The following is a 26,117-nucleotide window of genomic DNA, read 5'->3' on the forward strand; positions in this document are numbered from 1 at the left end:
ATTTGCTTCAGTCGTTCATATAGGTTCATATAATGCAGCATTTCTACAATCTTGACGTCTGTTCCAATCACATTGGAATGGAGATAAATTAGATATGAACAAAACAAGAGAAATTTTTCGTTGATATTAACATTCAGAACAACTCGAATTAAATGCAAGGAACTCTAAAGCATATTTACAATGCTTAGATTCGATAATAATTACGACGAGATAACTAGACTTGTGTTAAAATCTCGAAAACGAAATGGCCGACTTTGTCAACCTAAATTTTACAGATGGACATCTGCCTCAATTAAAAGCAATTTCCTATTTGTTTGCAACTCGACTGAGATAAATTGACAAATCATAAAGTACTTGTATGCTGAGCTTTGACTTATAATTGTTCAAAAATATGTTACAGTTTTGTTGACTGAACAACAGCTGAATGAAAAAATTAAACATCCCAATTGTCAAAGTAAGCTTTGATTATCTCCCTATATAAAAAATAATCTAATACCTAAATGCAAATCATACCTTTTCTCGATTTAAAGTTTAAAGTCGTTCACAAATACCTAACCACATCAGAAGGCAACATTGCCGACTAAAGCACAATCGCTCAATCTTATCTATCTGGTCGAAGCGTATGTTATCTTGCTATTCGACCGAGCACAGAACGAGGAAATAAAAACCGTTCGTATCACGTCCTTTTTTATTGCCTTCAAATCGAAAACTTACCTGTAACGCGAGCCTGCTGGTCTGGAGCTAATTCTACAACACACGATATCTACTTAGGTATGTGCCTTCCACAGCAGAATGAAAAATCGAATTTCAAATCTCGATTTTGGTTAAATATTTACACCACACTACTACACGACACCTACAATGTACTCGCGGGTAACGAAATGCAACTCGGACAATTTTCACCGCACTGGGAGACACTTTTCGACAAATATGCTGCAATTATGAAACATGTGTCAAATGATAGGTCCAGCAGCGGGTACAAACAAACACGATTGCGATGGTATCTGTTCTTGCTGCCTGCCTGCCTTGCCTGTTGTACGACTATTGAAATACTCATCAGCGGATGGATCGTAGCACACCACGACCGACCGACCGACCGAACGAACGATGTTTCCTTCTACGGATGAACACAACACACTCTTATTTTCATGTCGATGGATGATTGTCTCCTCCTTCCTCGTTTATCGCTCGCATTACAAGGCTTACTTTGTGCTTTGAATTATGAACAAACGAAGAGCTATTCTAATAACTAGTTTGATTTGAATCAAGTGTAGGCACACTTTTGCTTAACACTTCATCAATGCCTGAGAATCAATGCTGCCTTTCTATGAAATTCTAAAAAAAGACTAAAAATACTACGAAAGATATATAACTTTATCAATAAAAAATTTCTAAACTAATATATTTTCTGGCTAAAACCTAGTTAACTAAGAACTCTTTTTAGTAAAGTAAATTTACATCCACCAACTCACTTTTCTAACCAAAACTAACAAATTGTTTTTTTATGATAAAGTAAATGTAAAATTGCGTGAGCACACGATGAGTTAAAGAGCAAAACTGAATGCATATTTTGTAATGAGTCATACAACTGGCATAGGACCTATATTAATTGGGAGGTGCTGAACATAAAAAGTTCAGGCAAAGCTCAGTTTACTGCACCTAATTAATTATGTTTTGATGAAATAACAATTAATTATAATGAATGGTGTTTTAAAAGTTCAACATGTTCTAAAAATCATACGAAAGCTCCAGTTAAATTTTAATATGGTTGAATTACAATATGGAGTAGTTCCGTAGTATTTACTGTTTACTGTAGTAGTATTTACTGTTGCAGGTATACAGAATAATTATGCAAAACAATAAGTATTGGATTGTGTTGTGCCAGTTGGTAGTTTTCCAATCTAAATTTTGTTAGACACTCTACCCACGTATAATAAGGTGCACATCTTATATGTACTAAGAACAAGTAGCGCTGTCGTTCTACTTGCTTGTTAGTGTCATTATTGCTTTAATCGTAGTCATTGCTTGTAGTCTACTACTTCTACTACTTGTTGTACACGAACTACAAATAGAAGCTAACACGTAGGTACAAGTAGTATTTTTACAGAACAGGTTGAACGTACGCAAGCATGACAATTTCATAAGTTACGTCAGAATGATAAAACTAATTTAACAGTGGAGAAAAATTAAACGATTCCTACTCACCCTATAATAGACACTTCATAAATTTATAATTTGCACAGTCTTTCAATATTGTTTCTTCTTCAAGCTTGTACCAGAACTCAAATTTTAACTAAATAGGTATAAGCACTATGCTAGGATTGGGATCTACGTTATAACACTGGAAAGCACTGCCGAATTATTGTTCCATCTGATTCATGCAATTGAAACCGCTTCGTTATTGATATTATCAAAGTCAATCAATTTTTACGCTTTTTACCAATTAGCAAAACGATATTCACGAATTATTCTCACTGACACGCACAAAGTACACAAAACCAACCCATCTTTCGATAACAAAAGCTTAAACGTACGTAATATGCAACAAAACAGAAGAAATTAACATTATTGAATATTTAATTTACTACACATTATCTCACCACATGATTTCAAGTCCGAGCTGCCAGATTCTATTTCCAAGCAATCAATGAACCAGTTCACCACACCAAAACTCCGAGAACTTTGCAAAAATAGCAATAGCGGAATAGCAATCAAATCAGAGGATCAGGTTGAAAATTTCATTTTCATTACATTTAATGTAATCAAAACTTTTAAAAGGAATTTTAATATGTATTAAAACGGCAAATCTCTTTAAGATCTGTTATCTGTTTTGTGTTTTAACTTTCCTACTGCCTATCGAAAATTGAACTCCACCTATCCACGTATTATACTGTATATCTATAAAAAAAACTTTAAACGAGTGTAGGCATAAGGTTTTGCACGGGCGAGCATAACCTCGCTTTTTTGACGTCTATCAGTGGTTTGTTTACATCAACTTAGAACGCGGGTTAAAATGATTAAAGTGAATATTGGTAAAGGCGTCTGCGGCAGGCCAGAAAAGCACAAAAACTGCTATTCCGAGTAGTTTAGAGGGCGACACTGCTGGACAATACGCTTTTAAAACGTTTAACTTTAGTTTATGCATATTGTGTTTGCCTAACAAATAGTAAACAAACCACGAGTGGATGTCAAATGGATGAATTGCGTTCATTCGTGACGTCACCTTGCAAAACCTTATAATACAAAATGTTGCACGAGATCTATAAGATATACGATAAATACGATAAATAATAAATGCGTTATTATCTAAATCTGCACATCTGCTATCCCTGAACACGATTCATCACGGTAATCATGTTTCATGCTGCACGTGTGAGTTCACCTCATTCACCTGAAGCGTTCATCGACCGTCACAATGCGTACTCACCATGAAGTGGTAATTATTGCGCTCTTCACACTCAATTGGACTGCACAGTTATTAAGTGCAACCTTCAAAACTGTGATGAAAAGTGTGCTACTGATAATATCGCTAGTAATCTTATATCGATAATACCATCAAACTTTATCGTCATGGAAGAATATCAAAAATTGGAGGGTTTAAAGTGAAATCTTCTTCTTGATTTGTTATTATTTTAACATTTTTGTTCTATTTCTTACGTATTTTTGCTTATATTGCCATATTATCGTTATTAATTATTAACGATAACGAAACTTTATCAATAATCGTTATAGATTTTGACCGACATTTCCCATCATTACAACTCTCCCATCTGAGCTGACATTTGATTTAGCAGTGGCGCCAGTACCAGTTGTAGGGAAAGCAAATAGTATTTAATTTTTCATTTATTTCATATATGCTGCATATTTATTCAAGTTATGAATTATGCGTGGAATTATGTATTTAGAAACTATTTTTATATTATTCTTTGCGTCGATAACAACTCTACGTAAGCATTAGAATTTAAATAGAAATCAACCAAGATTCATGGTTTTTTCCCACGAAATTTTGGCAACTTTTCTCACCTACAAAATGTGTGACTGGACAAGTGTGTTCAAAATCCAACTTTCAATGCAAAGAGCAATATAGCCGGCATATAAAATGATGCCGGTGGAGCTTTTAAGGTAGTTTATCCAATGTTGTGCCAGTATTATGGAAATATCGAAAAGGTGCGCTGAAAATACCGAAGCGATTCATTCTTTAAAATAAATAGCACTTTTATGAGCGACAGCACGCTTATGATAGCAAATTTTTTTTGACGTAGGAGTACATCTCTCAGGAAGGTAACTCAGGTAATTCTAAAAAATCAAAATATGCGAGCGACAATTATGAATGGATTTTAAAGAATGGTTTGAATACCGATCGATTTATAATGGATGTAGTAATTGGTGCAACGTGGTTTCTATTACAATTTTCATTTTAAATCACTAAATAGTGAAAATTAACGAAACGTTTCAAGGTTAAATTTCCCCATACGTTTAGTGTATTTTGTGTGGCTTTCTTTCTAAAAAAAGTTACAATAAACCCCCCCTTTTTTCCATCTCCCCCACCGTCTCTCAACAGGCTTCACAGGCCTAAACCTATATCAATTTGACAAACCTATAACAAAGATTTTTTGGGAAATACTCCAGAAACAGTGACAAAGTCTCCTCGATCCAATAAATTAACAATTTTTTTCGTACGGTGATTAAGCCTAGACAAATTTGGAGTGTACTACTGTGCTGGGAGTTGCTCTCCAAACGTCAGAGGGTTCTAATAGCCCTCTGTCGAAGAGCTTTTGTCTTTTATTCAAAATTGCGTGACATCGGCATAACAGTTGTTCCGAGTCTTCTTTTATTTATGCCATAGAAGCGACATATACTATTCTCCATTAGCTTCTGAGGATTGTTGCTCGGACAATGTCCTGTAATTAAACCTGTATAAATGCAAAGATCTTTCTTAGAAAGTTGCGAACTTAGAATTGTGCGAGTCACAGAAGCATTTGGAGCCATAAATCGCCTCGACTCCAATGTGATCCCACTTTTGTACCTTCCCACTACTTTAGCTCCTATTTAAGGCTGTTGCCGATAAACCACAGAAGGGCTCAGCGCCTGCAAATTGATGTGACGATCGGAGCCTTGCCTTGCAAGCGCATCAACTTGCAAGCGCGAGAAGTGATATGTTTACTCCTGAGCAGGTTACTCCTCCTCCCACTTGATTGTTTATTCTTGAGCAATTTGATTGAGACGAAAACCGAGCCTGGGCGAAGATCGGGTCCGCCATTTTCTCAAAAATCGCGCCTAGGCTCATTACAGAGACTATACTTGGATCTGTTCTTTTTTTTCAGAACACAAGTTTGGAATTAATATATAGCAAATTTGTTTTTTCAATCTGTGTGACCACTAATTTCGCTATGGACTAAGACCACCCAATTGAGACCGGTAGTAGCGTACAACTTACCTCGTCAGCAGTCCACACCACGTGTACACGTGGCACACGAAAAAATCGAACACTTGTTTTATCGGAAAACAACCCGCACTGTAGGAGAATATCTTACAACTCACTGTTTTCGAATTTTCTGCCCCTTACTGCCAAAGGCAAAAACAGAAACCGCTACACCGCTATCGTGGGATGGTCGAGAAAAATCAATAACTTGTAAACGCTTCTCCCCCAGCTAAATCTTGGTCTTAGTCCATAACACATTGAATTTCCGTATTTTTTTATGGCCCTGTCACGGTCGCCAAATTGTGTGACCACTAATTTCGCTATGAACTAAGATAAGACCACCCAATTGAGACCGGTAGTAGCGTACAACTGCCTCGTCAGCAGTCCAATGATGAAAGAGGACGATTCTCAACATGTCTTGCATACCACGTGTAGAATCAATAAACGTGGTTGCTGTGACTACAATACATTCGTTGTGTTACTTTCGTTGTGTAACTGCGTTGTTTTAAAAACACAGGCGCATTGTAAACAGGCGAAACTAAATAAAAAAATCAAAACAAGTCGAAACAGGGCTGGGCGAATCTCATTGTCAAAACGCTTTGAGGATCATTCCAAGGGGCTCAACTATAAAACTTAGATTTTGAGCTTGAATGCACAAATTTTTGCAGTATTGTTGTGAAATTATAAGATTGATTTATTTTATACCAATTTATGTCTTTAAACATTTTTTTCTCTTTATTATCGAGATGTCTTTAAACTTGATTTTTGTAACTTTTATTTAAATTATGACTTGAAAATGTACTGGCAAATTATCACAGTGATATTTCTCATTGTTCACACTTTGTTGCGCCCTTATCGCGAATCACTCCGGAAATATAAATGTATTGCACAGTAACCTTAGAACATTTAAGTGCACACTTTATGCCAGCTTTGATCGCCTTAAACCAACCACTAAACTGCAATTGCTCTTGCAATTCAGTTATTGTTGTTACTTGTGTCTGTTCTTTTTTCAGAACACAAATTTTTAATTAATTTAGCGAATTTGTTTATTCGGTTTATTCAATCCAGGTTGGAGTTGAATGAATTTCATATAGAAGCAAAAGAAGGATGAATTTTATCTGTCAGATAGGAGCAAATGAACACAAAAAGTTCATCCAGTTCCAATCCGGATTGAATAAACAAATTCGACATCAGATAGGTGCAAATGAACACAAAGAAATTCATCCAGTTTCAACCCGAGTTGGATAAACAAATTGCTATATTAAATGGGCACATAGCGCCCTCTCCACGTGACTATTTTTGGCATTCCTCAATTGGTGTGGTCTACCGTGTCGACTGTCTCATTGATTGACAAACCATTAAAAAATTGAGTGAGTGAAGGGCGTAGAATTTCAGTCAGGCAAGTTTTCTTATTTATTCCTCAAAAAATCCATTTGATTCGGTTTCAAACAAGTGCTAAAGTGAAGTTTCCCGAGTTGTGCGCTAGAATGTGTTAAAATTTGTTGAAAAAGTGCAAAATTAAGCCAGTAAAAGTCGATGCAACTTCGTTCCGTCTGGCATCCGATCGAATCATTTGTCATCCATTTTTCCTGTTTTGCTGTGGATTCGTCGCGTTCCGTGATTCCTCTTTGCCCTTTCTCCGTCCATCGAACAGCGACGTAAACAAACCTAATGCGGCAGCTATAAATGGTTGTTATAGCAGCCGGCCTGTTTGCATTTTTATATTTTTGTATTTTTGTTTTGTAAAGTCCATCTTCGCAGACACGCTGCTTTCTATAATGCTGTTTGCGTTCAACTATTTAGGTCGTTTAGCTCTAATTACAAAGTAGATGCTCTAGTGTGAATGGACTTTTTTTTATTGGAATTGGTTTACCACAGGTATTCGACAGTAGTAAAGTGAGATGGCTCAGGAGAAGATTACCCTGGCCGACGCACTTTCCAACGTGGAAGTGTTGGACGAATTGCCGCTACCGGATGAGCAGCCGTGCATCGAGGCCCAACCGTGTTCGGTGGTTTATCAGGCCAATTTTGATACGAACTTCGAGGATCGCAATGGTTTCGTAACCGGAATCGCCAAGTACATCGAGGAGGCAACAACGCACGCCAATTTGGTAATGTGTTTAAAAGTTTTAAACGAATTGTTTTTTAGTTATAATTTATATTTCCAGAATCAACTGCTGGACGAAGGTCAGAAGCATGCCGTTATGCTGTACACATGGCGGTGCTGTTCGCGGGCAATTCCGCAGCCAAAATCTAACGAGCAGCCCAATCGTGTTGAAATCTACGAGAAAACCGTTGAAGTACTTGCTCCGGAGGTGAATAAACTTTTGAATTTTATGTATTTTCAACGCAAAGCCATCGAGGCATTCTCCGGCGAGGTGAAACGTCTCTGCCATGCCGAAAAACGGAAGGATTTTGTTTCCGAGGCCTATCTGCTGACGTTGGGTAAATTTATCAACATGTTTGCCGTGCTGGATGAGTTGAAAAACATGAAGTCAAGCGTAAAGAATGATTACAGTACGTACCGGCGAGCTGCGCAATTTTTGAAAGTGATGAGCGATTCACATACGTTGCAAGAATCGCAGAATCTGTCCATGTTTTTGGCCACACAGAACAAGATTCGGGATACCGTTAAAGATACGCTGGAGAAAATTGCAGGCTACGAGGACCTGCTTTCGGATGTGGTCAATATTTGTGTGCACATGTATGAATCGAAAATGTATATGACGCCGGAGGAGAAGCATATGTTGGTTAAAGTGATGGGATTTGGTCTGTTTCTGATGGATTCGGAAATTTGCAACATCAATAAACTGGATCAGAAGAAGAAACTACGTCTGGATAGGATCGATCGGATCTTTAAAAACTTGGAAGTAGTGCCGTTGTTCGGAGATATGCAGATTGCGCCGTTCAACTACATCAAGCGTAGCAAACACTTCGACCCAAGCAAGTGGCCCCTTTCCAGCTCGCAAGCAATCAGTCCGCAAGCTGATTTAATGGTTCATTTGCCTACGATTCGCGAGGATCATGTAAAGTATATCTCGGAATTGTCACGCTACAGCAATGAAGTGACGACCACTTATAAGGTAAGCATTGTAAATTATGCTTAGGCACAATCAGAAGTTTTAACACTTTTTTGTTGTTGTAGGACAATGCAACTGACGGCGAAAACAAAGCTACCGCAGATCTTGCGCTGCGAGGCCTGCAGCTGCTTGCCGAGTGGACTTCAGTTGTAACCGAACTGTACTCGTGGAAACTGCTGCACCCAACCGATCACCATCAGAACAAGGAGTGCCCGGTGGAAGCGGAGGAGTACGAACGAGCCACTCGATATAATTATTCGGATGATGAGAAATTCGCTCTAATCGAGGTGATCGCTATGATAAAGGGACTTCAGGTGCTGATGGCTCGAATTGAAACGGTGCTGTGTGAGGCAATCCGTCGCAGCATTTACGCGGAATTACAAGATTTCGTACAGCTGATGTTGCGCGAACCTTTGCGGAAGGCAGTTAAAAACAAGAAAGATCTTATTCGGTCGATTATTACGGCCGTTCGAGAGACTTCGGCCGACTGGCAGAAGGGTACGGAACCGGCGTCCGATCCAGCCATTAAAGGCAAGAAGGATCCGGACGGTGGGTTTCAGATCAACGTACCACGCTTGAACGTTGGACCGTCATCTACGCAACTGTATATGGTTCGAACAATGTTGGAATCATTGATTGCCGATAAATCCGGTGGTAAACGAACCCTGCGCAAGGATATCGATGGAGCTTGCCTGGTGCAGATCGATGCCTTCCATAAGCTATCGTTCTACTGGACGTATCTGCTCAGTTTTAGCGAGACGCTGCAAAAGTGCTGCGATTTGTCGCAGCTTTGGTATCGGGAGTTTTACTTGGAGATGACGATGGGACGCAAAGTGAATGTAAGTTCTTTATTTTGCTTAATCTCGGCTAATCTTTTAATAGTGAATAACAACTAAGATTATTGGGAAAGTTTGGCAGAGTGTGTGGTTGAAATTTATTCAGTTTTCATTCTCAAGTAGGTCCTTTTATACACAAATGAGGCCTTTCCGTGGATCAAATGTTCTCTGGAATTACTATCTCGTAGCATGTAAAGGTTCACGCTCAGTTGTCCAATGATAAAATCATAACAAGTGAGAATCAGCGGAGAAGCACGTACTTACGAATAATTGATGAGTGGATCAATGAACACATTGTGGATAATAGGAGCGAGCGGTAGAAGTGGATAGGACGGCATTCCTCTTCAGGTGCTTTGCCTTTGCCGATTACTGCGGAATTTGAAAGTCCGAAGCAAACTTCTACTTTGAGCAATCCATCGGGTCATTTTGTAGGCATGATTCGCGGGAGAAATCCCGGTGGACTGCTTGGACGCTCTCATGCTCTATCTGCAAGAAGGATCATCGACTAGATTGCAGCAATTATCGAGATGTAACCCTTCTTGCTTCTGGACTGAGACCGTCACAGGAATCCTTTGTTGGCGAACATCAATGTGGTTCAGCTTCCTCAACAAATGCGAGAATTGAAATTGCGTACCACATAATCTATAGACTTCAAGGGAGCGTTCGATTCAGTAATGCGAAATTGGTTACGACGGATTATGATTGCACATTTTTCCAGCGAAACTACTTACACTGATACGTACTATTCTCGATAATTCCCCGGTAAGCGTTATAGCATTGCGGGTGAAATTATCATGCTAGTTTGTGACGTTAGATGGTTTGAAGCAAGGTGATGAACTGTCGAATCTACTGTTCAGTGTGGAGTCAAAGTCTCCAGTCATTCGATTTCAATAAGCGGATTGTCGCCGGAAAAGTCAGTAAAGTTTGCGATCGATGCGCAAAGACGGATAAAGGAAAATGATAGATTTAACCTCGGGGAAAGAGCGAAAAACTAGATGACTAAATTTGAACTAAAAGAAGGTTTCTGCTGCTATCCTCTATAAGCGCGTAGTCAAGATCGATATCAATAATGTCGCAGCTGGTATATAATAGCTCCTAGGAAATTAAACACCGGAACGAGAATAGTTGGTATCATAGCTGGACTCATGGTCGTGCCTTTGGATAACCGTATTGCAGTTTTGAATCCAGATATTTGGTCCCAAGCATACAATTAGAAAATTTAAGAACGCTCAAGCCAAATCAATGCCATGCTATTATAGACGTTTTTAACCTCTTATCCAACAATTCCTATCTCTACCTCCTCGTGGTACTAGCCGAAATACGAGCAACCGTACCGGAGATCGGATAACTAACCTCGGTAGAAATCGAAAAAGATCGGATACCGACAGGTAAAAGAGGCATTCGTGCGGACCCTGGGTGCTACAACGAGGCTTAACCTCGTTAGCCTTAAGCGTCTGTTCCCGTATCAGGGGCGGGATTTGATGGCTCTTTACGAATTTTATCGTAAATCTGGCGAATGTCGGGAGACTACAGTCACGTCGCAAGGATGCCGGACGACTATGCAGTGAAATATGCTCTCTTAAAGAACCCCATCGGCACCAGAAATACAGGGGCCCATCGTGCTTGGAAATAAAAGCTCTGGAAGTTATGAATTTCTAAATCCAGGCGCGTACGTTAATTCAAGCGAACGAGCGCACTTCAACGGTACGTTTGATGGCGATATAATCAAGGAGGCGACGTAAAATAAGCAGTCTTAGTAACATAATCCACTCTAATCTAATCTAATCTCACACTAACGCAGCCAATTCTGGAAGGCATCCTGGAAAATGACGATTACTTGAATCAATCATTTTTCTTGTCAACGGCCAGGCCAACTGCGCAGCATGTACCGCAGAGAGAATTCCAAGGAATTAAGTGGAACTAGAAAAAATACCTAATTCCATCAAACTCCTTGAAATCAAGGGAAGGAAGAAAGCGTGGACCTCCCGTACCAAACGCTTCCCATATACATAGATAATGATTTATTTACAGTCGTTGGGAGTATCTTTGCTAATAAGGGTTAAGTGATACTCCGGACCCTCAGGGATGAACTAATGGCATTTAGACCAGAAGCCAGGCTGCAATTGGCCAAGGATATAGCGCCTTATTTCGCTCTCTGAAAATAGATTAGTTTACCAAAAAATTAGTATAAATCATATAATACTTGAAATTAAAGTCGTGTGGTTTAATGGTTGCCTAAAACTACATTTGTAAGGTTAGGAACTGAAAACCGCACGACCCCGCACCTCCTAGCTTGGCTACTCAATTATACAAATTGAAGTATTTCCAGGTATGGCCACGTGGAGGCGCTAGGTAGGGGCTTGGGATGGCTAGAGCTAAGTTGGGCGCTTCTTCCTAGTTGCCTTCACCATTTCATACCCACAGTCTTAGTAACATAATCCACAACGAAAAACATATTAATGTTATAGCTTGTAAAATAAACCTTCATTCCCATTTTGTTCGTCGACCAGTTCACACCGTAATTATTTAATTCCTTAACTACGTTTTGCTATCCAAGAGGTTGTGGACCAGCAGTTGTGGAAAATGGAGAGAACTGGAATCATCACACTCAATAACGAAAACTATGATTCCTGGAAGCTTGAAATCGAATTTCTGCTAGTAAGAGAAGGCCTGTGGAAGTTTATCGAGCCGGGAGTGGAGCCTGAAGCGGCTGTTGACGGATCGAATGCTGTGGTGTTGATTGCTTGGGACGAAGGAGATCAGAAGGCACGTGCGACCATTGGACTGCTGCTCAGTCGGAGTCAGCACGGTCTAATCCGGTACACCAAGACTGCAAAGGACGTTTGGGTCAACTTGAAACGGCAGCATGAGAAGAAATCTCCAACATCCAAGGTACACTTACTGAAGCGAATTTGCCACCTGGAATTCAAGGACGGAGCGTTACCTACAATTCTGGAAAATCGCTCGGAGGATGAACTGACGCTGGCGCTCGTGAAGGACAAGATAATTAATGAAGTCCAGAAGCGGAAAAATGTTTTTCCGGGAGATTCGTCAGTACTCAAGGCAAATGAAAAGATGAAAGGTATTATATGTCACCATTGTCAAAAAGTTGGTCACAAGAACTGCGCGGCGACTGCAAGCTATGGGTCCGGCGAATTAAAGAAACTGATTCTTAAAGCGAACGAAACCGGAGTGCTCAGCCAAAACGGTCCTTCAAGAATCCGGTGAAAGCAAGAGTAGCTGCATCTGGAGGAAAAGCCTTCGTTTTCAGTGCTCGGAATAGTCCAGTTCAACACTGGATCGTTTTTTTTTTATTGATTAAAGAGATTTTAAATTTTAAATTCATTCATCTCTAAACACTGGATCGTGGATTCTGGCGCCAGTTAGCATATGTGTGCAAATCCGGCTTTTTTCGTCTCAATTGAAGAACCAACCGCTGCTTCGCCAAGTTTTGTGACGGTTGCTGATGGTAAAAAGGCTCTGGTCAAAGGTGTTGGCAGTTGTCAATCCCTATGCTATGGACAAGACGGTAATACGAAGAAGATAATGCTTACTGAAGTGCTATATGTTCATGATTTGGATATGAACTTCGTTTCGGTGGGGCAACTCGTTTCAAAGTGACGGTCATGCTGTGCAGGGTTTGGGTCAAAGGCAGCTAGCGACTGAAATCAAGATACGTAATTGCGGAAAAAAGATCATTTGCGAAACGTGTTTGGCTGGAACATTTACACGTTTACCATTTCCAAAGAAAGCAAACAAGAAGTCAAAGGCTGTAATGGATTTAGTACACAGTGCCTTATGCGGACCAATGAAGACGGTCACTCCTAGAGGTCGTCGATATTTTCTAACCCTTGTCGATGACTACAGTAGATATACGATGCTGTATTTATCGCGGAAGAAATCAAAAACCTATGAAGCTATCGAAGATTATGTGTTGAAAATGAAAACGATGTTTGGAAAACCACCAACGGTGCTGAGGTCGGATCAGAGCGGCGATTTGATAAAATTTCTGAAGAGTAAAGGCATCCAGCAGGAGTTTACGGCGGGTTATTCACCTCAACAAAATGGCATCGCTGAACGCAAAAATCGTTCTTTGGTCGAGATGGCGCGATGCTTACTATTGGACGCCGGAATGCACAATTGTTATTGGGGAGAAGCCATCAAGCAAATTTTCTGCAAAATATGTTGCCAACCAAAGGAGCTGATTTGACACCGTTCGTGAGCTGGCATGGATTTAAACCAGATGTCGGAATGCTGCAAGTTTTTGGTTCGGAGGTATACGTTGGCGTACCTGAGCGTAAGCGTACGAAGCTAGAAGCTAAGGTAGTAAAAATGATCTTCGTGGGATACTCTCTGCACCACAAGGCGTGGTGATTCATCGAAATAAAAACGAACAAGAGTAAGTAAGGATGCACGTTTCCTGAATACGCATCAAACCGGCGAAGGTATTCCAGAAGAAGCTGAAGATATCCAGTACTTTCAGTTGCAGCCAGTAAAGTAAATGTAAATGACTCGTCTGATACTCTCGCACTCCAGGACCAGCTGTCGATATTTGCCGAATGGTGTAAAAACAATCGTCCAACATTGAACCCCGATAAATGTAAATTACGTTCTCCAGAAAGCTGAATCCGATAATCTTCGAATACCGACTGTCAAGCACGTCTTTACGACGTGTAGATTGCGTCAAAGATCTCGGTGTACTACTCGACTCCAAACTGACCTTCAAACAACACGTTTCCTTCGTTGCCGACAAGGCCTGCAGGAATTTGGGATTTATCATGCGTATCGCCAAAAGCTTCAATGATATATACGGCTTAAAATCACTCTACTGTGCGTTAGTTCGTTCTAATCTTGAATACTGCGCACCCGTATGGAGCCCGTATTATCAAAATGGCGTCACCCGAATCGAGGCAGTACAGCGGAGGTTTATTCGCTTTGCGCTCCGACGGCTACCATGGAACGACCCCATCAGACTACCAAGCTACGAACAGCGTTGCAGACTAATCAACCTGGACTCTCTGCACGACGTCGGGACGTAATCAAAGCTGTTTTTATATCAGATGCTTGAGAGAATCGACATTTCAGCTCCGCCTCGCTTAACACGGAACAATTCATTTCTACGTATACCACACAGAAGAACCAACTACAGCACCTTTAGCACTATAACTGGCCTACAACGCAATTTTAACCGTTTTGTATCCTGTTTTGACTTTGGCGTTAGCCGCAACGTGTTAAAATCTCGCTTTAGAACTTTAGCTAGTAGTTTTTATTAATCATTAGGATCCAGAAATCTGTAGACTTTTTAACCAAATAAACAAATAAAGAATTTGGAATGCCCAAATAGTTCAGAAGAGGATATGTCATATGTAAGGGTCGGCATAGTGTCGTCGTCCTGAAAGTAAATAGTAGTTAGATTAAAAACTTCTGGCTCGGTGGTAATCTGCAATTGATGCAGGAAGCGGCACAACATGTGTCGATAACCCAACCATACGCGTCGCCATTCTTGAGAAGTGGATTTTGCGGTCTCCTTTTGTCCAGCGCTTCTATGGTTCAAAGGTACAAGTACCATCGAACCACATGCCCTGGCCGATGTTGTGAGTTCGAATCCGGTTATAATCTCAGATTACAGCTTGGTTCGACTCATGCACCTTCCAGCATTGGACAAAAGGTAGGAGTCAAAATGACTGTTTGTCAAGCATAGTTACCAATATCCCCCCTTCCTTTCCGCTCTTCCCCTCCTTCACCAAAAAATTTTCATTTCTTTCCCCTACCGTCCCTTCATCAATTGTAGAACCATCGTTTCAAAAAATATTAATATATATGTATGGCCGCATTTCAAGGTCAAGACTAAAAACTTGAGATTAGTCTATTGAAGATGAGCTGCAGTCACTTGATGAAAATCATGTATGGGATCTGGAACCTTTGCCTTTGCTGGCAAGAAAACAGTTGGCTGTCGTTGGATATTTAAAAAGAAGACGGACGAACTAGGTCGAGTCGTGCGTTATAAGGCCCGATTAGTTGTCCAAGGATATACACAAAAATTTGGCGTTGACTATGATGAGGTTTTTGCTCCTGTAGTCAAACAGATTACTTTTCGGACGCTTTTCTCTGTGGTCAGTCAAAAGAAGTGCTTCCCAACAATCATCAATATGCTAGTCTGGCTGGTGGATTGTTGTATGTGGCCACAAACACTCGCCCTGATATTGCTGCTGCGGTATCTCGGAAGGAAAGCAAGCTGTCCCACAAAGTCCGATTGGATTGAAGAAAAGCGTGTACTCCGGTTTCTAAAAGGAACAATTGATCATGAATTGGTACTAGGAATGGACACATCCCAGCTGGAGATTTTCGTAGATGCTGACTGGGCTGGAGATTCAAAAGATCGCAAATCCACGACCGGTTACTTGTTTCGGTATGCCGCTGGAATGGTCGGATGGTGTTCAAGAAAACAGGACTGTGTTACGCTGAGTAGCTCGGAAGCGGAATATGTGGCACTAGCTGAAAGCTGCAAGGAGCTGAGCTGGATTCTACGACTGTTTGAAGATTTGGGGATTAAAATCAACGTACCAATCATTATTAATGAAGACAACCAAAGTGCTATCAAGTTACTCGAAGCCAATTCAAGTGGACGTCGCACAAAACACGTTGACACAAGGCTTCATTTTATACGCCACTTAAAGCAAGATGGCATCATCGAACCACGGTATCTATGCACTAATGAAATGATCGCTGATACGCTGATAAAACCACTTCAATGGGTAGAGCAGACAAGATTCCGAGAAGCTGCAGGAATTCTTCCGTTGAGGAGGAGTGATGGCGATATAATCAAGGAGGCGACGTAAAATAAGTAGTCTTAGTATTGCTGATTGCAAGGAAAATTGTACCATCCAAAGTGCAATATCGCTCATAAAAGTGCTATTTTACATTAAATCGTTTCGGTATCTTCGGCGCAGTTTTTCGTTATATTCCAAGCAATAAGTGCGCCGAAGAAACCGAAACGATTTAAGCTAAAATAGCACTTTTATGAGCGATTGCGTACTTATTGATTGGACAATTTTCCTTGCAATTGACAATAACATAATCAATAACGAAAAACATATTAATGTAATAACTTGTACAATAAACCTTCATTCCCATTTTGTTCGTCAACCAGTTTACACCGTAATTATTCAATTCCTTAACTACGTTCTGCTATCCAAGAACGTCACCCATAACAACATCAAAGGCGACATATACAAGAAGCTGCCCGTGCGTCAGCGCTTGAATAGAGCGTAATCGATCGCTTGCATTACCGCGCGCTCCTGCATAGGGTAGTTCATATCTTCCGGAGTTTTCCTTTATGTATTTCCAAATTTTGCATGCTTCTTCAAGAATGACAAACGAATATTTTAAAAAGTCCCAAGTTTTTATTCAAGTATTACCACTATTGGTACTACTTCCACTAACATACCCTAAATACCCAGCTAGCATTTTCATATGTATAAAAAAAGTAAAAATCAGCATTACGTACAGATATTCATGCTAAATAAATTGTATTTCATGCGCAAAATTGGCATATCCGTACTATTTTGGAGGCGACATATGTGATTACGAATAATTTTGAGCGTTACGACTATATAAGTATTTATATACGATAATATCCGATTAAGCGCGAGTCGCTACGTACTACTCTACGATTTTGTGTTGAAAATCGTATGTATGTCAGTCATTATCATTATATACGACAAAAAATCAACTTGATCCCACTTTATCCAGCTTTAGTTACGATTTCGCGTTTGTTAGGAGATATTTACGATAGTTTTCGTACATTGATATACGAGTTGGTGCTAGCTGGGTATGAAACCGTATTGGCGCGAAACTATAATGCAATAATAGGTTTATATTAAAACCGTCGTGTTTTATAATGGAACCATTTTCCCTGGACGAACCTTGTGTTATATCTTGACCTTTCAATGAGGTCAGGCATATAATTCATTTTTTATAACGATGTTTTTTTCTTACAATTGACGAAAGGACGGTAGAAGAAAGTAATGAAACAGGGCATGGTCTGAAGGGGAAAGAGCAAAAAAGTAGATAAGGGAGGGTAATTGAAGCAATACTGAAAATTAAATACTAAGTAGCAAGTGCTTGAACAGTTTCGTCGACCTGTTTAGTAAATCAGCTAGATTAATCTTCTCGGTCGGTGGGTTGACTACAATAGACGGAGGAAGAGGCGCAATTTGTGTCTAAAAATAAATTTACCTGCCAGTGTTGGAGGAATTTGAAGTACATACGTCGTACGCTGAATAAGGGGGTTGTGGGGTTTCTTTTATATCCAGTCCGCTGCGGTTAAAAGATTCACCAAAATCTGTGATCTACAGGGGCTGGGGGAGGCCCCTCACATTTCAGTCAAAAATTCCTAATTTCTGAAAATTTTTATCTTAATTAACACATCTAGAAAAAAATCTATACATAGGGCTATTCATTTGAGAAAGTTTCGATTTTTAATGAAAATATCCGGTGTGCAGAATTAGGAACTCTGCGCAGCATAAGGTGCGGTATTAAGAATTGAATGGAACATTTTCTTCATTCACTCGTATTATGAACAAAATGTTTCATACGAGCCCTATTTTGTGAGTCACGTCGAGTGTTACTTTGCTCGGCTGGCCTTCTTTGGGTACTACATAATGCAGAAATCGACGGAGTCGAGTTTCTCGACGTGACTTACATAACAGGGTTCATAATAACGTTTTTAAGTGATTCTAGAATTTATTTTACCTATATATCATTTTCTTCCAGAAATGTACCGTCCGTCATCAGCACAACGAAGAATGCAACGATCTAATCACGATGGAAAAGCGTATTCAGTTTCCAATCGAAATGTCTATGCCGTGGATACTGACCGATCACATCCTCCGTACGAAGGAACCATCGATGATGGAATACGTCCTGTATCCGTTGGATTTGTACAATGATTCCGCACTGTACGCGTTGACCATATTCCGCAAACAGTTTCTGTACGACGAAGTGGAGGCCGAGGTTAATCTTTGCTTCGATCAGTTCGTGTACAAGCTGAGCGAGCAGGTGTTCGCTCACTATAAACAGCTGGCGGGTAGTATCTATCTGGATAAGCGTTTTCGCGTGGAATGTGAAGTGTTGGGTTTCAACTTTCAGTCGCATCCGAAAAATAATCGTTACGAAACACTGCTGAAGCAAAGACACGTGCAGCTGCTGGGAAGGTCAATTGATTTGAACAAGCTTATCACCCAGCGAATCAATGCGGATATGCAGAAAAGTTTGGAGCTTGCGATTTGTCGCTTCGAAGCTAGCGATATTACTGGTGTGGTTGAGCTGGAGGCACTTTTGGCGGTGAATAAACTTTGTCACAAGCTGCTGTCACGGTTTTTGGCTTTGGATGATTTCGATGCTATGCTGAAGGAAGCCAATCATAACGTGTTGGCGCCCTACGGGCGCATCACGTTGCACGTTTTTGTCGAATTGAACTATGATTTTCTTTCCAACTATTGCTATAATGCTGCAACGAATCGCTTTGTTCGCAACAAGTTGCAGATTCCGTTTTCGGGTGCTATTACACGGGAGAAAGCTCCCGTAATGTCGCACTACTATCTGTGGGGTTCGAAACCACTGAATGCCGCTTTTTCCACTCAATACGGACAGTACACGGGATTCGTTGGTTCGCCACATTTCCACGCCATCTGCCGGCTGCTAGGGTATCAAGGGATAGCCGTTGTGATGGACATAATTCTGAAAGATATTGTGAAGCCACTGATCCAGGGAAATTTGCTTCAATTCACCAAAACCTTGATGTCGGCTATGCCCAAATCTTGCAAACTGCCACGTTGCGATTACGGTTCACCTGGGGTGCTCAGCTACTATCAGGCCCATCTGGTGGACATCGTGCAGTATCCGGATGCGAAAACCGAACTTTTTCAGCTGTTCCGCGAGATGGGCAATTCGCTGCTGTTCTGCCTGCTGATCGAGCAAGCTCTCTCGCAGGAGGAAGTGTGCGATCTGCTGCATGCGGCACCGTTTCAGAACATTCTGCCCCGGCCGTACTGCAAGGAGGGCGAGAAACCGGAAACCAAACAGAAGCGGTTGGAGGCCAAGTATGCTTCGCTGCAAATTGTTCCAAATATTGAGAAGTTGGGAACGGCTAAGGTAAAGAATTCTAACTACTTTAAATAAGGTCCACTTATTTTTAATTTGTTCGACAGCAAACTATGATTGCACGGGAGGGAGATTTGCTGACCCGTGAACGGCTCTGCTGTGGCCTGAGCATATTCGAGGTTATACTCGGACGAGTGAAATCCTTCTTGGATGATCCGGTTTGGGCGGGTCCCCCGCCGGTCAACGGAGTAATGCACATCGATGAGTGTTCGGAATTCCATCGGCTTTGGTCCGCGTTGCAGTTTGTGTACTGTATTCCGGTGGCTGGCACCGAGTACACGGTGGAGTGAGTGACTTAAATTTGGCTTAATTTTTTATGAAATGAAACAAATCCAATAATTTCAGGGAGCTGTTCGGTGAAGGACTGCATTGGGCCGGTTGTGCAATCATAGTTCTATTGAACCAGCAGAGAAAGTTTGAAGCACTCGATTTTTGCTATCACATTTTGCGTGTTCAACGTGTCGACGGAAAGGATGATACCGTGAAGGGAATCGTAAGTTCCGGCTTGGTTATCTTAAATTTCAGATTTGTAAACTATTTTCTGGTTTGATTTTTGCAGAACCTCAAACGCATGGTGGACCGCATTCGTCGCTTCCAGGTGCTAAATTCGCAGATTTTTGCGATACTGAACAAGTACCTCAAGAGTAACGACGTCGAAGGTTCGAACGTGGAACATGTGCGCTGCTTCCCGCCGCCGCCACACCCGACGGTTGTCCCGTCGCATTATCACGATCCGAACAAACTGCGAGCGCAGTAAGATTCTTCTTCCCGTTTTGTGTAACTATCCTCTCTTCCTTCTTCGGATTAAACTGTAAGATCAAAATCTTTTTTTGCGTACGGTTTCGAGTAAGATTCACGCAAGTACTAAACTTTTGCTTGTCCACTCAACGAGTGACGAAGACATTTATTTTGTTTATTCTATTAAGTTGTAATTTTAAAGATATTTATTTTCCTTATGATGATTAGATATTTTGAATTATATATTGGTCAAAATTGATCAAAAATATGTTAACTTTCTACTGCGAAGATAAAGTCATTTCGAATGATAATACAAAAGAACCTAGAATAGTGCTCAGATTACGCTTTTTGAAAGTATACTGATTAAATTTTTTGCATTACATTCAAAGCAAGCAGAGAGACGGAATCGCTATACTCAGTTTGTTCGGATTAGAATCATCCCGTAAAAAATGTTTGCCTGTGGACTCTGTACATGATAACAAACAAATGGTGGCAATCGACGTGTTTGTTGAGTATGTGTGTAGCAGTACTTTACTTTATTACGCACGTTTGTTGTTTGTAGTCCATCTATAATACCTCATAATGCAATATCAAAGTTTAGTCCTGTTACTCATTCGGCAATCGGCGAATATAGAAAAATGGAAGGGTCTTTAAGATTACGCCAAGTGGCGCCACGAAAATTACGCTCATCCGAGTCGATCCCTCGGGGTAACGTATACCAAATCGTAATGGCGAAAGTAAAAGATCCTGCGACAATAACGGAGGCGTGTACGAATAAGCTGAAGGCTTTCTGGGAGGGATTTTTTCCGACGCACGACCCTGCCATGTGGCCACCAAGCACCAACACCGTACGGTCCAAACGAAAGGGGCCAGCGCTGACGGTCTGTAAGTCTCTAACGATGAAATAGTGGCAGTAGCTAGACGGTTAAAGATCAAGAAGGCTCCTCCTGGTCCGGATGGAATTCTTAACAGGTAGCAATACAAGCGTCCCCGGATATGCTCAAGACTGTGTTGCAGAAATGCCTAGAAGATGGTAGCTCCCGGACAGATGGAAGATCTAGAAGCTTATGCTGTTGCCGAGACCAGGAAAGCCTATGGGGGATCCAGCGTCTTACAGACCGATATGTCTGCTGGATACATGCGGAAAACTCCAGGAGAGAATAATCCTGACTAGACTTACGAGGCATACAGAAGGTGAACACGGTTGGTCAAGCATGCAGTACGAGTTCCGGAAAGGGCATCACAGTGGCCGAGCGACGTTTTTGTACCGTTGTAACCAGTAACGTTGTAATCGCCCAGTCGCTGCATAGAAAGCATGCCCCGGGATATCTAAGCAGAATTCTGAGTTACTTCAAGAATCGGACGCTTTTTTACAAGATCGCAAAGGGACGTAAGACAATGAACATTAATTAGGTCGAAAGTTCCACAAAGCTCCATCCTTGGCCCTACGCTTTGGAACGGCATATTGCAGAATTTTCAAAAATACGTAGATTAAGCACTAAAATATGTATCGACTGATGATAGCATTTCCAGAAAAGCCTGAAACGTTGGTCATAGCTTGGCAATTGGAATGGGCCATTCCACGGAGGCCTCTGAAGAGCAAAATGAGTCTCCGTAGCGCTGGCTCGAGTCTCTCTAAACTGGAGCGCAGTACTCGAGATTTGAGCAGACTAGTAATAAAAAGCCGTGCGACAATAGATGTTGTAGAAATTCTTGGCGATGCGCATGGTAAGTCTAAGGTTCAGACATGTAAGCAGCAGGTTGACATCGTTGAAGTAGATGAGGAAGACTAAAGATCCGAAATGGCTGTCTTGTGGGATCCCAAAATAAGCAGTGAAAGATCTCGAGATAAAACTTTCGATGTAGAATCGTAAATGGCGATTGAATAGTGTGAATTAAGTATCACTGGCCTCCAATTGCATCCTATTTGGCGATTGCAATTTGATTGTTCAAATTATCAAAAGCAGTGTAAAGCAAATATCACCCGCCTGTAATCGGTCGTCAATCGTCGTCGTTGGTCGACCTTTTATCACGTAAGAATCTTAAAGTTAAGAGATTGATTGTCGTGGAGCGTTTAGGCAATCGAAGAAAGAAAATATAGGCGCATACACGACGAGTTCGGTGACACAGGGGCTCGGTACAGGTCTTACAAACCATCCGTACAAAATATCAGTACAGAAAGCACATAATGTCCATATGGACCGGGACAATCGGCATAGACCAATGCAACGAAAAAGGGCTAACGATTGGACGCTTGGAACATGGAACTTCAAGTGTTTCAATTTTCTGGAAAGTACCTGCATGCTTTCCGACTCATTGAGGGCCCACAGGTTCGAAATTGTGAGAGAGAGCGCGGCGACTAGTAGGACTTTGGATGTATCCCTCCGTGTGGAAAGAGTATCCAGGTGGGTCAGCAGACATCGCTTTTCGTAGCTCGGTTAGTGGTAAGGATTTCGCAAGGGCAACCGACGAACAGTAAAACGCAAGAAGTGGCGTTGGATGGATTCGCTTCGTTCAGAACTGTTGTGGTAGTTCGGGTTCCAGACCGCAGAACAGTACTCCAAACTCGATCTAACCAGGGAACAGTATAATGCTTTTGAGTAGTAGACATCTGTGAAAATTTCGGCGATCCTGAAAATGAATCCTACGGTCCTGGAGTGTGTGTTGATGTGTTGACGATCTACGATATATGATGTCTGGAATGTTAGCTTTGATTCGAAGACTACACCTAGGTCTTTGATATGATCGACTCGCTCGATGGTGCTCGATAGCAGCGTATAGTTAAAAACAACACTTTGAGGAATTTTTAGATCCATTCTGTTTGAAGTACACAAATTAGCGAAGACATCCAGCTAGCGTTGGAGTACGAGGCAGGCTTCAGTTGAGCGGATGCGGGAGTATATTTTTAGATTATCGGCACATAATAATTGTGGTCCTTCAAGGACGAGGTTCACGTCATTCAAATAGAACAGGAACATAAGCCGTCTTAGATGACTGCCCTGCGGTATACCTGCGGTATACCTGAGGTGATACAGAATGTGCTGGATCTACAATCACCGATGACCACCATCAGCTGACGAACAGTTAGATAAGAACGGAACCATCCCAGAAGAGTGTGGCTTAGCCCAAACCTTTCGAGTTTAGCGATTGCGATTACGTGACTGAGCTTATCAAAGGCGGCTGACAGGTCAGTATATATGACGTCGGTTTGTGACATTGCAGATATGTTGACGACGATGTGTGATAGTAAGGCACAGTAAATTGGTAGGTAATAGTGGGTCGACCAGGGAGGAATCGCAGCTAATCCTCGCTCAAATATTGCTTGCAATGTGAAAAAAGCAGCTCCAAGACGATAAGCTTGAAAAATTTCCAGACAGCCCTAACGATGTAATCTCTCGGTAATTGTCAACATCTCGCTGGTTGCGCTGGCAACATGAACAGATTTTCAGCAAGACGGAAAAATACCACTGAAGGTGGACTTCTGGAATACAGAATAGCTGTAGTGGTCTAGCAAACAAGAAATGCGCACTTCAGGAAAGCATAATACATACGAGCAGGGTACAGCTTTTATCGTGATGGGTTACATGCAAAAGCGCAAGATTGGGTGGTGGCCAATCGACAGTCGTATGTGCAAGTTGAGGATTCAGTATCAGCATTTGTGGCTTAAACGGCACGTTGAGGATTAGAGGCCATTTCTTTAACATTAACATTATCAACGGGCATAGCCCACACCTAGGAAGGGGTGAGGACGATGAGGACGCTTTTTACACGCAACTTGAACGTGAATACGTCATACTAAGAACCTACTTCCGGCACAGCCTCCCTCCCATATCGGTACACCTGGAGGTCACCACAACAGACGAACTCGCAAATCGACCACGTTTTGATTGCTGGAAAGTACTTCTCGGGTATCATCGACGTTAGAATCTATCGTGATGCAAACATCGATTCTGACCACTAACCTTTTAATGGTTCAGATGCGTCAAAGACTTTCCGTTGTTTCCAACACTCGGTGCCGTAGCCCGCAACGGTACAATCTGGAACGACTCAAGTTATCTGAAGTCGCTACTGAGTACGCGCAAAGTCTTGAGGCTGCGGTGCAGGATGAGGGAGAGCTAAATAAAGCCCCTCTCGAGGACTGCTGGCTGGGATAGCGTTAAAGCAACCATCAACAGCGCAGTGGAAGGTGCCATTGGGTTCGCTGAAAGGAGTCGACGTTACGACTGATTCAATGAGGAATGCCACAGGATGTAAGATGAGAAGAATGCAGCGCGAGCATCGATGCTGCAGCAAGGGACCTGTCAAAATGTGGAACGATATAGACAAAAACGAAGACAGCAATTCCAGTTTTTCCGAGATAAGAAGCGTCGCCTGCAAAAGTGCAAAATGCAAGGACATGAAACAGCTGTAAAGATCTCAGGAAATGCGTTAATTTTATAAGACACTAAACGTATCCCGCAAAGGCTTTGTGCCGCGGGCCGAAACATGTCGGGATAAAGACAGAGGGATTTTGTCGGATGAACGCGAGGTGTTCGAAAGGTGGAAGTAGCACTATGCCCATTGCAGCACCTGAACCAAGACGGAACACTAAGACAGCAGGGGTAAGGACAGCAAGACTGACAAAGATGGCATCGTAGCGGAGTTTATCAAGATAGGCTCGGATATGTTGGCTACCTGTATTCCGACGGATCGGTTTATCGAACGAAAGTGGATGCTATTTTCTATTAGAATCTAGTAGAAGTTTACTCTGGTATCCTACAAGGCAGTCATTTTGGACCTTTGACCATCTTTATGTCCTATAATAATGGGCAAATTACGTGCTCCAATCTCGAGTATTCGCTAGCTACAGGGTGGATTTCTTACTACCAAACTAAAACTATCCTAAGCGGGTCCTAAGTTAAGTGCAGATTAGTTGGTCTTAATCTTCAAGAAACCACGTTGCGGACTTTCGATCTAGACCCCTTACGTCGTGACAGCGAAATGCTCGTTTCTAATATGCTAACCTCATGAATGGGCTATCGGGTTACTCTCGAAAACTTGGGAATGCTTAAAATATTTGCGCAATAATTCTGCATGACATAAATTAATACTAAAATCATTAGTTAGGGTAGATCGAAAATATACCAGAAACCTAGATTGGTGTCCAGATCTAAAAATGATAATTTTGCCCAAGAGAATTTGCAGAAATCACAAGCAGCGTGAGTTTTATCGCTGTTTCTATGTCCAATTTTGGTCACGAAAGCCATTATAAGTGTAAAAAGCAAAGCCATGGGTATAAACGTCCTTCAGAACTTGGCCCTTCTTTATCGACAGACTCCACAGTCAGTTATTAGAGTACAGGAAAATTACGAGACTAGTACAAAGATCCTGTTAACTCTGTAGCGGCACCGCCCAGTCGAGATTCGAACATACGACGACTGGCTTGTTAGGCCAGTATCGTACCGCGGAGCTAACTGGGCGGGCTATTACTGTTGACCAGAGTCACAGTCACTGTTGTTGCGTAGAACTGCTGCACACCTATAACCCAGACATGTCGTATATGTTTTGTTACCTGCAGGTCCGGTTTATGATCCTAAATAATAAGCAAACAAATCAAATAAGACAGATATAAACAATAAAACACCAATCATACATATGTCGAAGTGTACCGCAACTATGCAATTCAAACTAAATAATTTACCACTTATCGGCTCTCCGTACGAATGTTTATTTGTTGTATTCTCGGTTCAGTTCCTGAACTAGATCGCTACAATGCAAAATTGGATTATAGAAATTCCTGTACCAAAGCGCTGAGTTTGTATCAGAAACAATGACGTCTAAAATCATACAACACATTTCATCCAATAAACCTAAGATCATACACGCTAACTGGATATA

General features: G+C 41.4%; 2 protein-coding genes across 3 annotated transcripts in view; one reads left to right on the forward strand and one right to left on the reverse strand.

Annotated features, from left to right (window-relative positions):
* The window catches only part of LOC128741811 (uncharacterized), a 49,924-nt gene extending 47,252 nt beyond the window's left edge, over nucleotides 1-2,672 (reverse strand). The window contains exons 1-2 of one of the 2 annotated variants that reach the window (XM_053837894.1): nucleotides 2,601-2,672; nucleotides 2,206-2,523 (exon numbers count right to left, since the gene is read on the reverse strand). The gene's annotated coding sequence lies outside the window, so the exon portion shown is untranslated. Of the gene's footprint in view, nucleotides 1-714; nucleotides 991-2,205; nucleotides 2,524-2,600 lie in introns of those variants that run through there. The other variant, XM_053837884.1, reaches the window with a different exon arrangement.
* Nucleotides 2,673-7,303: 4,631 nt separating this feature from the next.
* Nucleotides 7,304-26,113, forward strand: LOC128733048 (cytoplasmic FMR1-interacting protein). The gene is made up of 7 exons (XM_053826620.1): nucleotides 7,304-7,533; nucleotides 7,591-8,505; nucleotides 8,568-9,341; nucleotides 18,114-19,493; nucleotides 19,550-19,788; nucleotides 19,848-19,995; nucleotides 20,062-26,113. Exons 1-7 carry the CDS (start codon nucleotides 7,324-7,326, stop codon nucleotides 20,257-20,259), a joined length of 3,864 nt encoding a protein of 1,287 aa, XP_053682595.1. The 5' UTR covers nucleotides 7,304-7,323; the 3' UTR covers nucleotides 20,260-26,113.
* The last annotated feature ends 4 nt before the right edge of the window (nucleotides 26,114-26,117 follow it).

This window comes from Sabethes cyaneus, chromosome 1 (assembly GCF_943734655.1).
Source record: "Sabethes cyaneus chromosome 1, idSabCyanKW18_F2, whole genome shotgun sequence".
In the NCBI taxonomy this organism is placed as follows: Eukaryota; Metazoa; Arthropoda; class Insecta; order Diptera; family Culicidae; genus Sabethes; species Sabethes cyaneus.

Coding starts and splice junctions, on each gene's coding strand:
- LOC128733048 (XM_053826620.1), top strand. CDS start 7,324: ATGGCTCAGGAGAAGATTACCCTGGCCGACGCACTTTCCAACGTGGAA. Junction 7,534..7,590: donor CAACAACGCACGCCAATTTG/GTAATGTGTTTA, acceptor TTATATTTCCAG/AATCAACTGCTGGACGAAGG. Junction 19,789..19,847: donor GGCACCGAGTACACGGTGGA/GTGAGTGACTTA, acceptor CAATAATTTCAG/GGAGCTGTTCGGTGAAGGAC.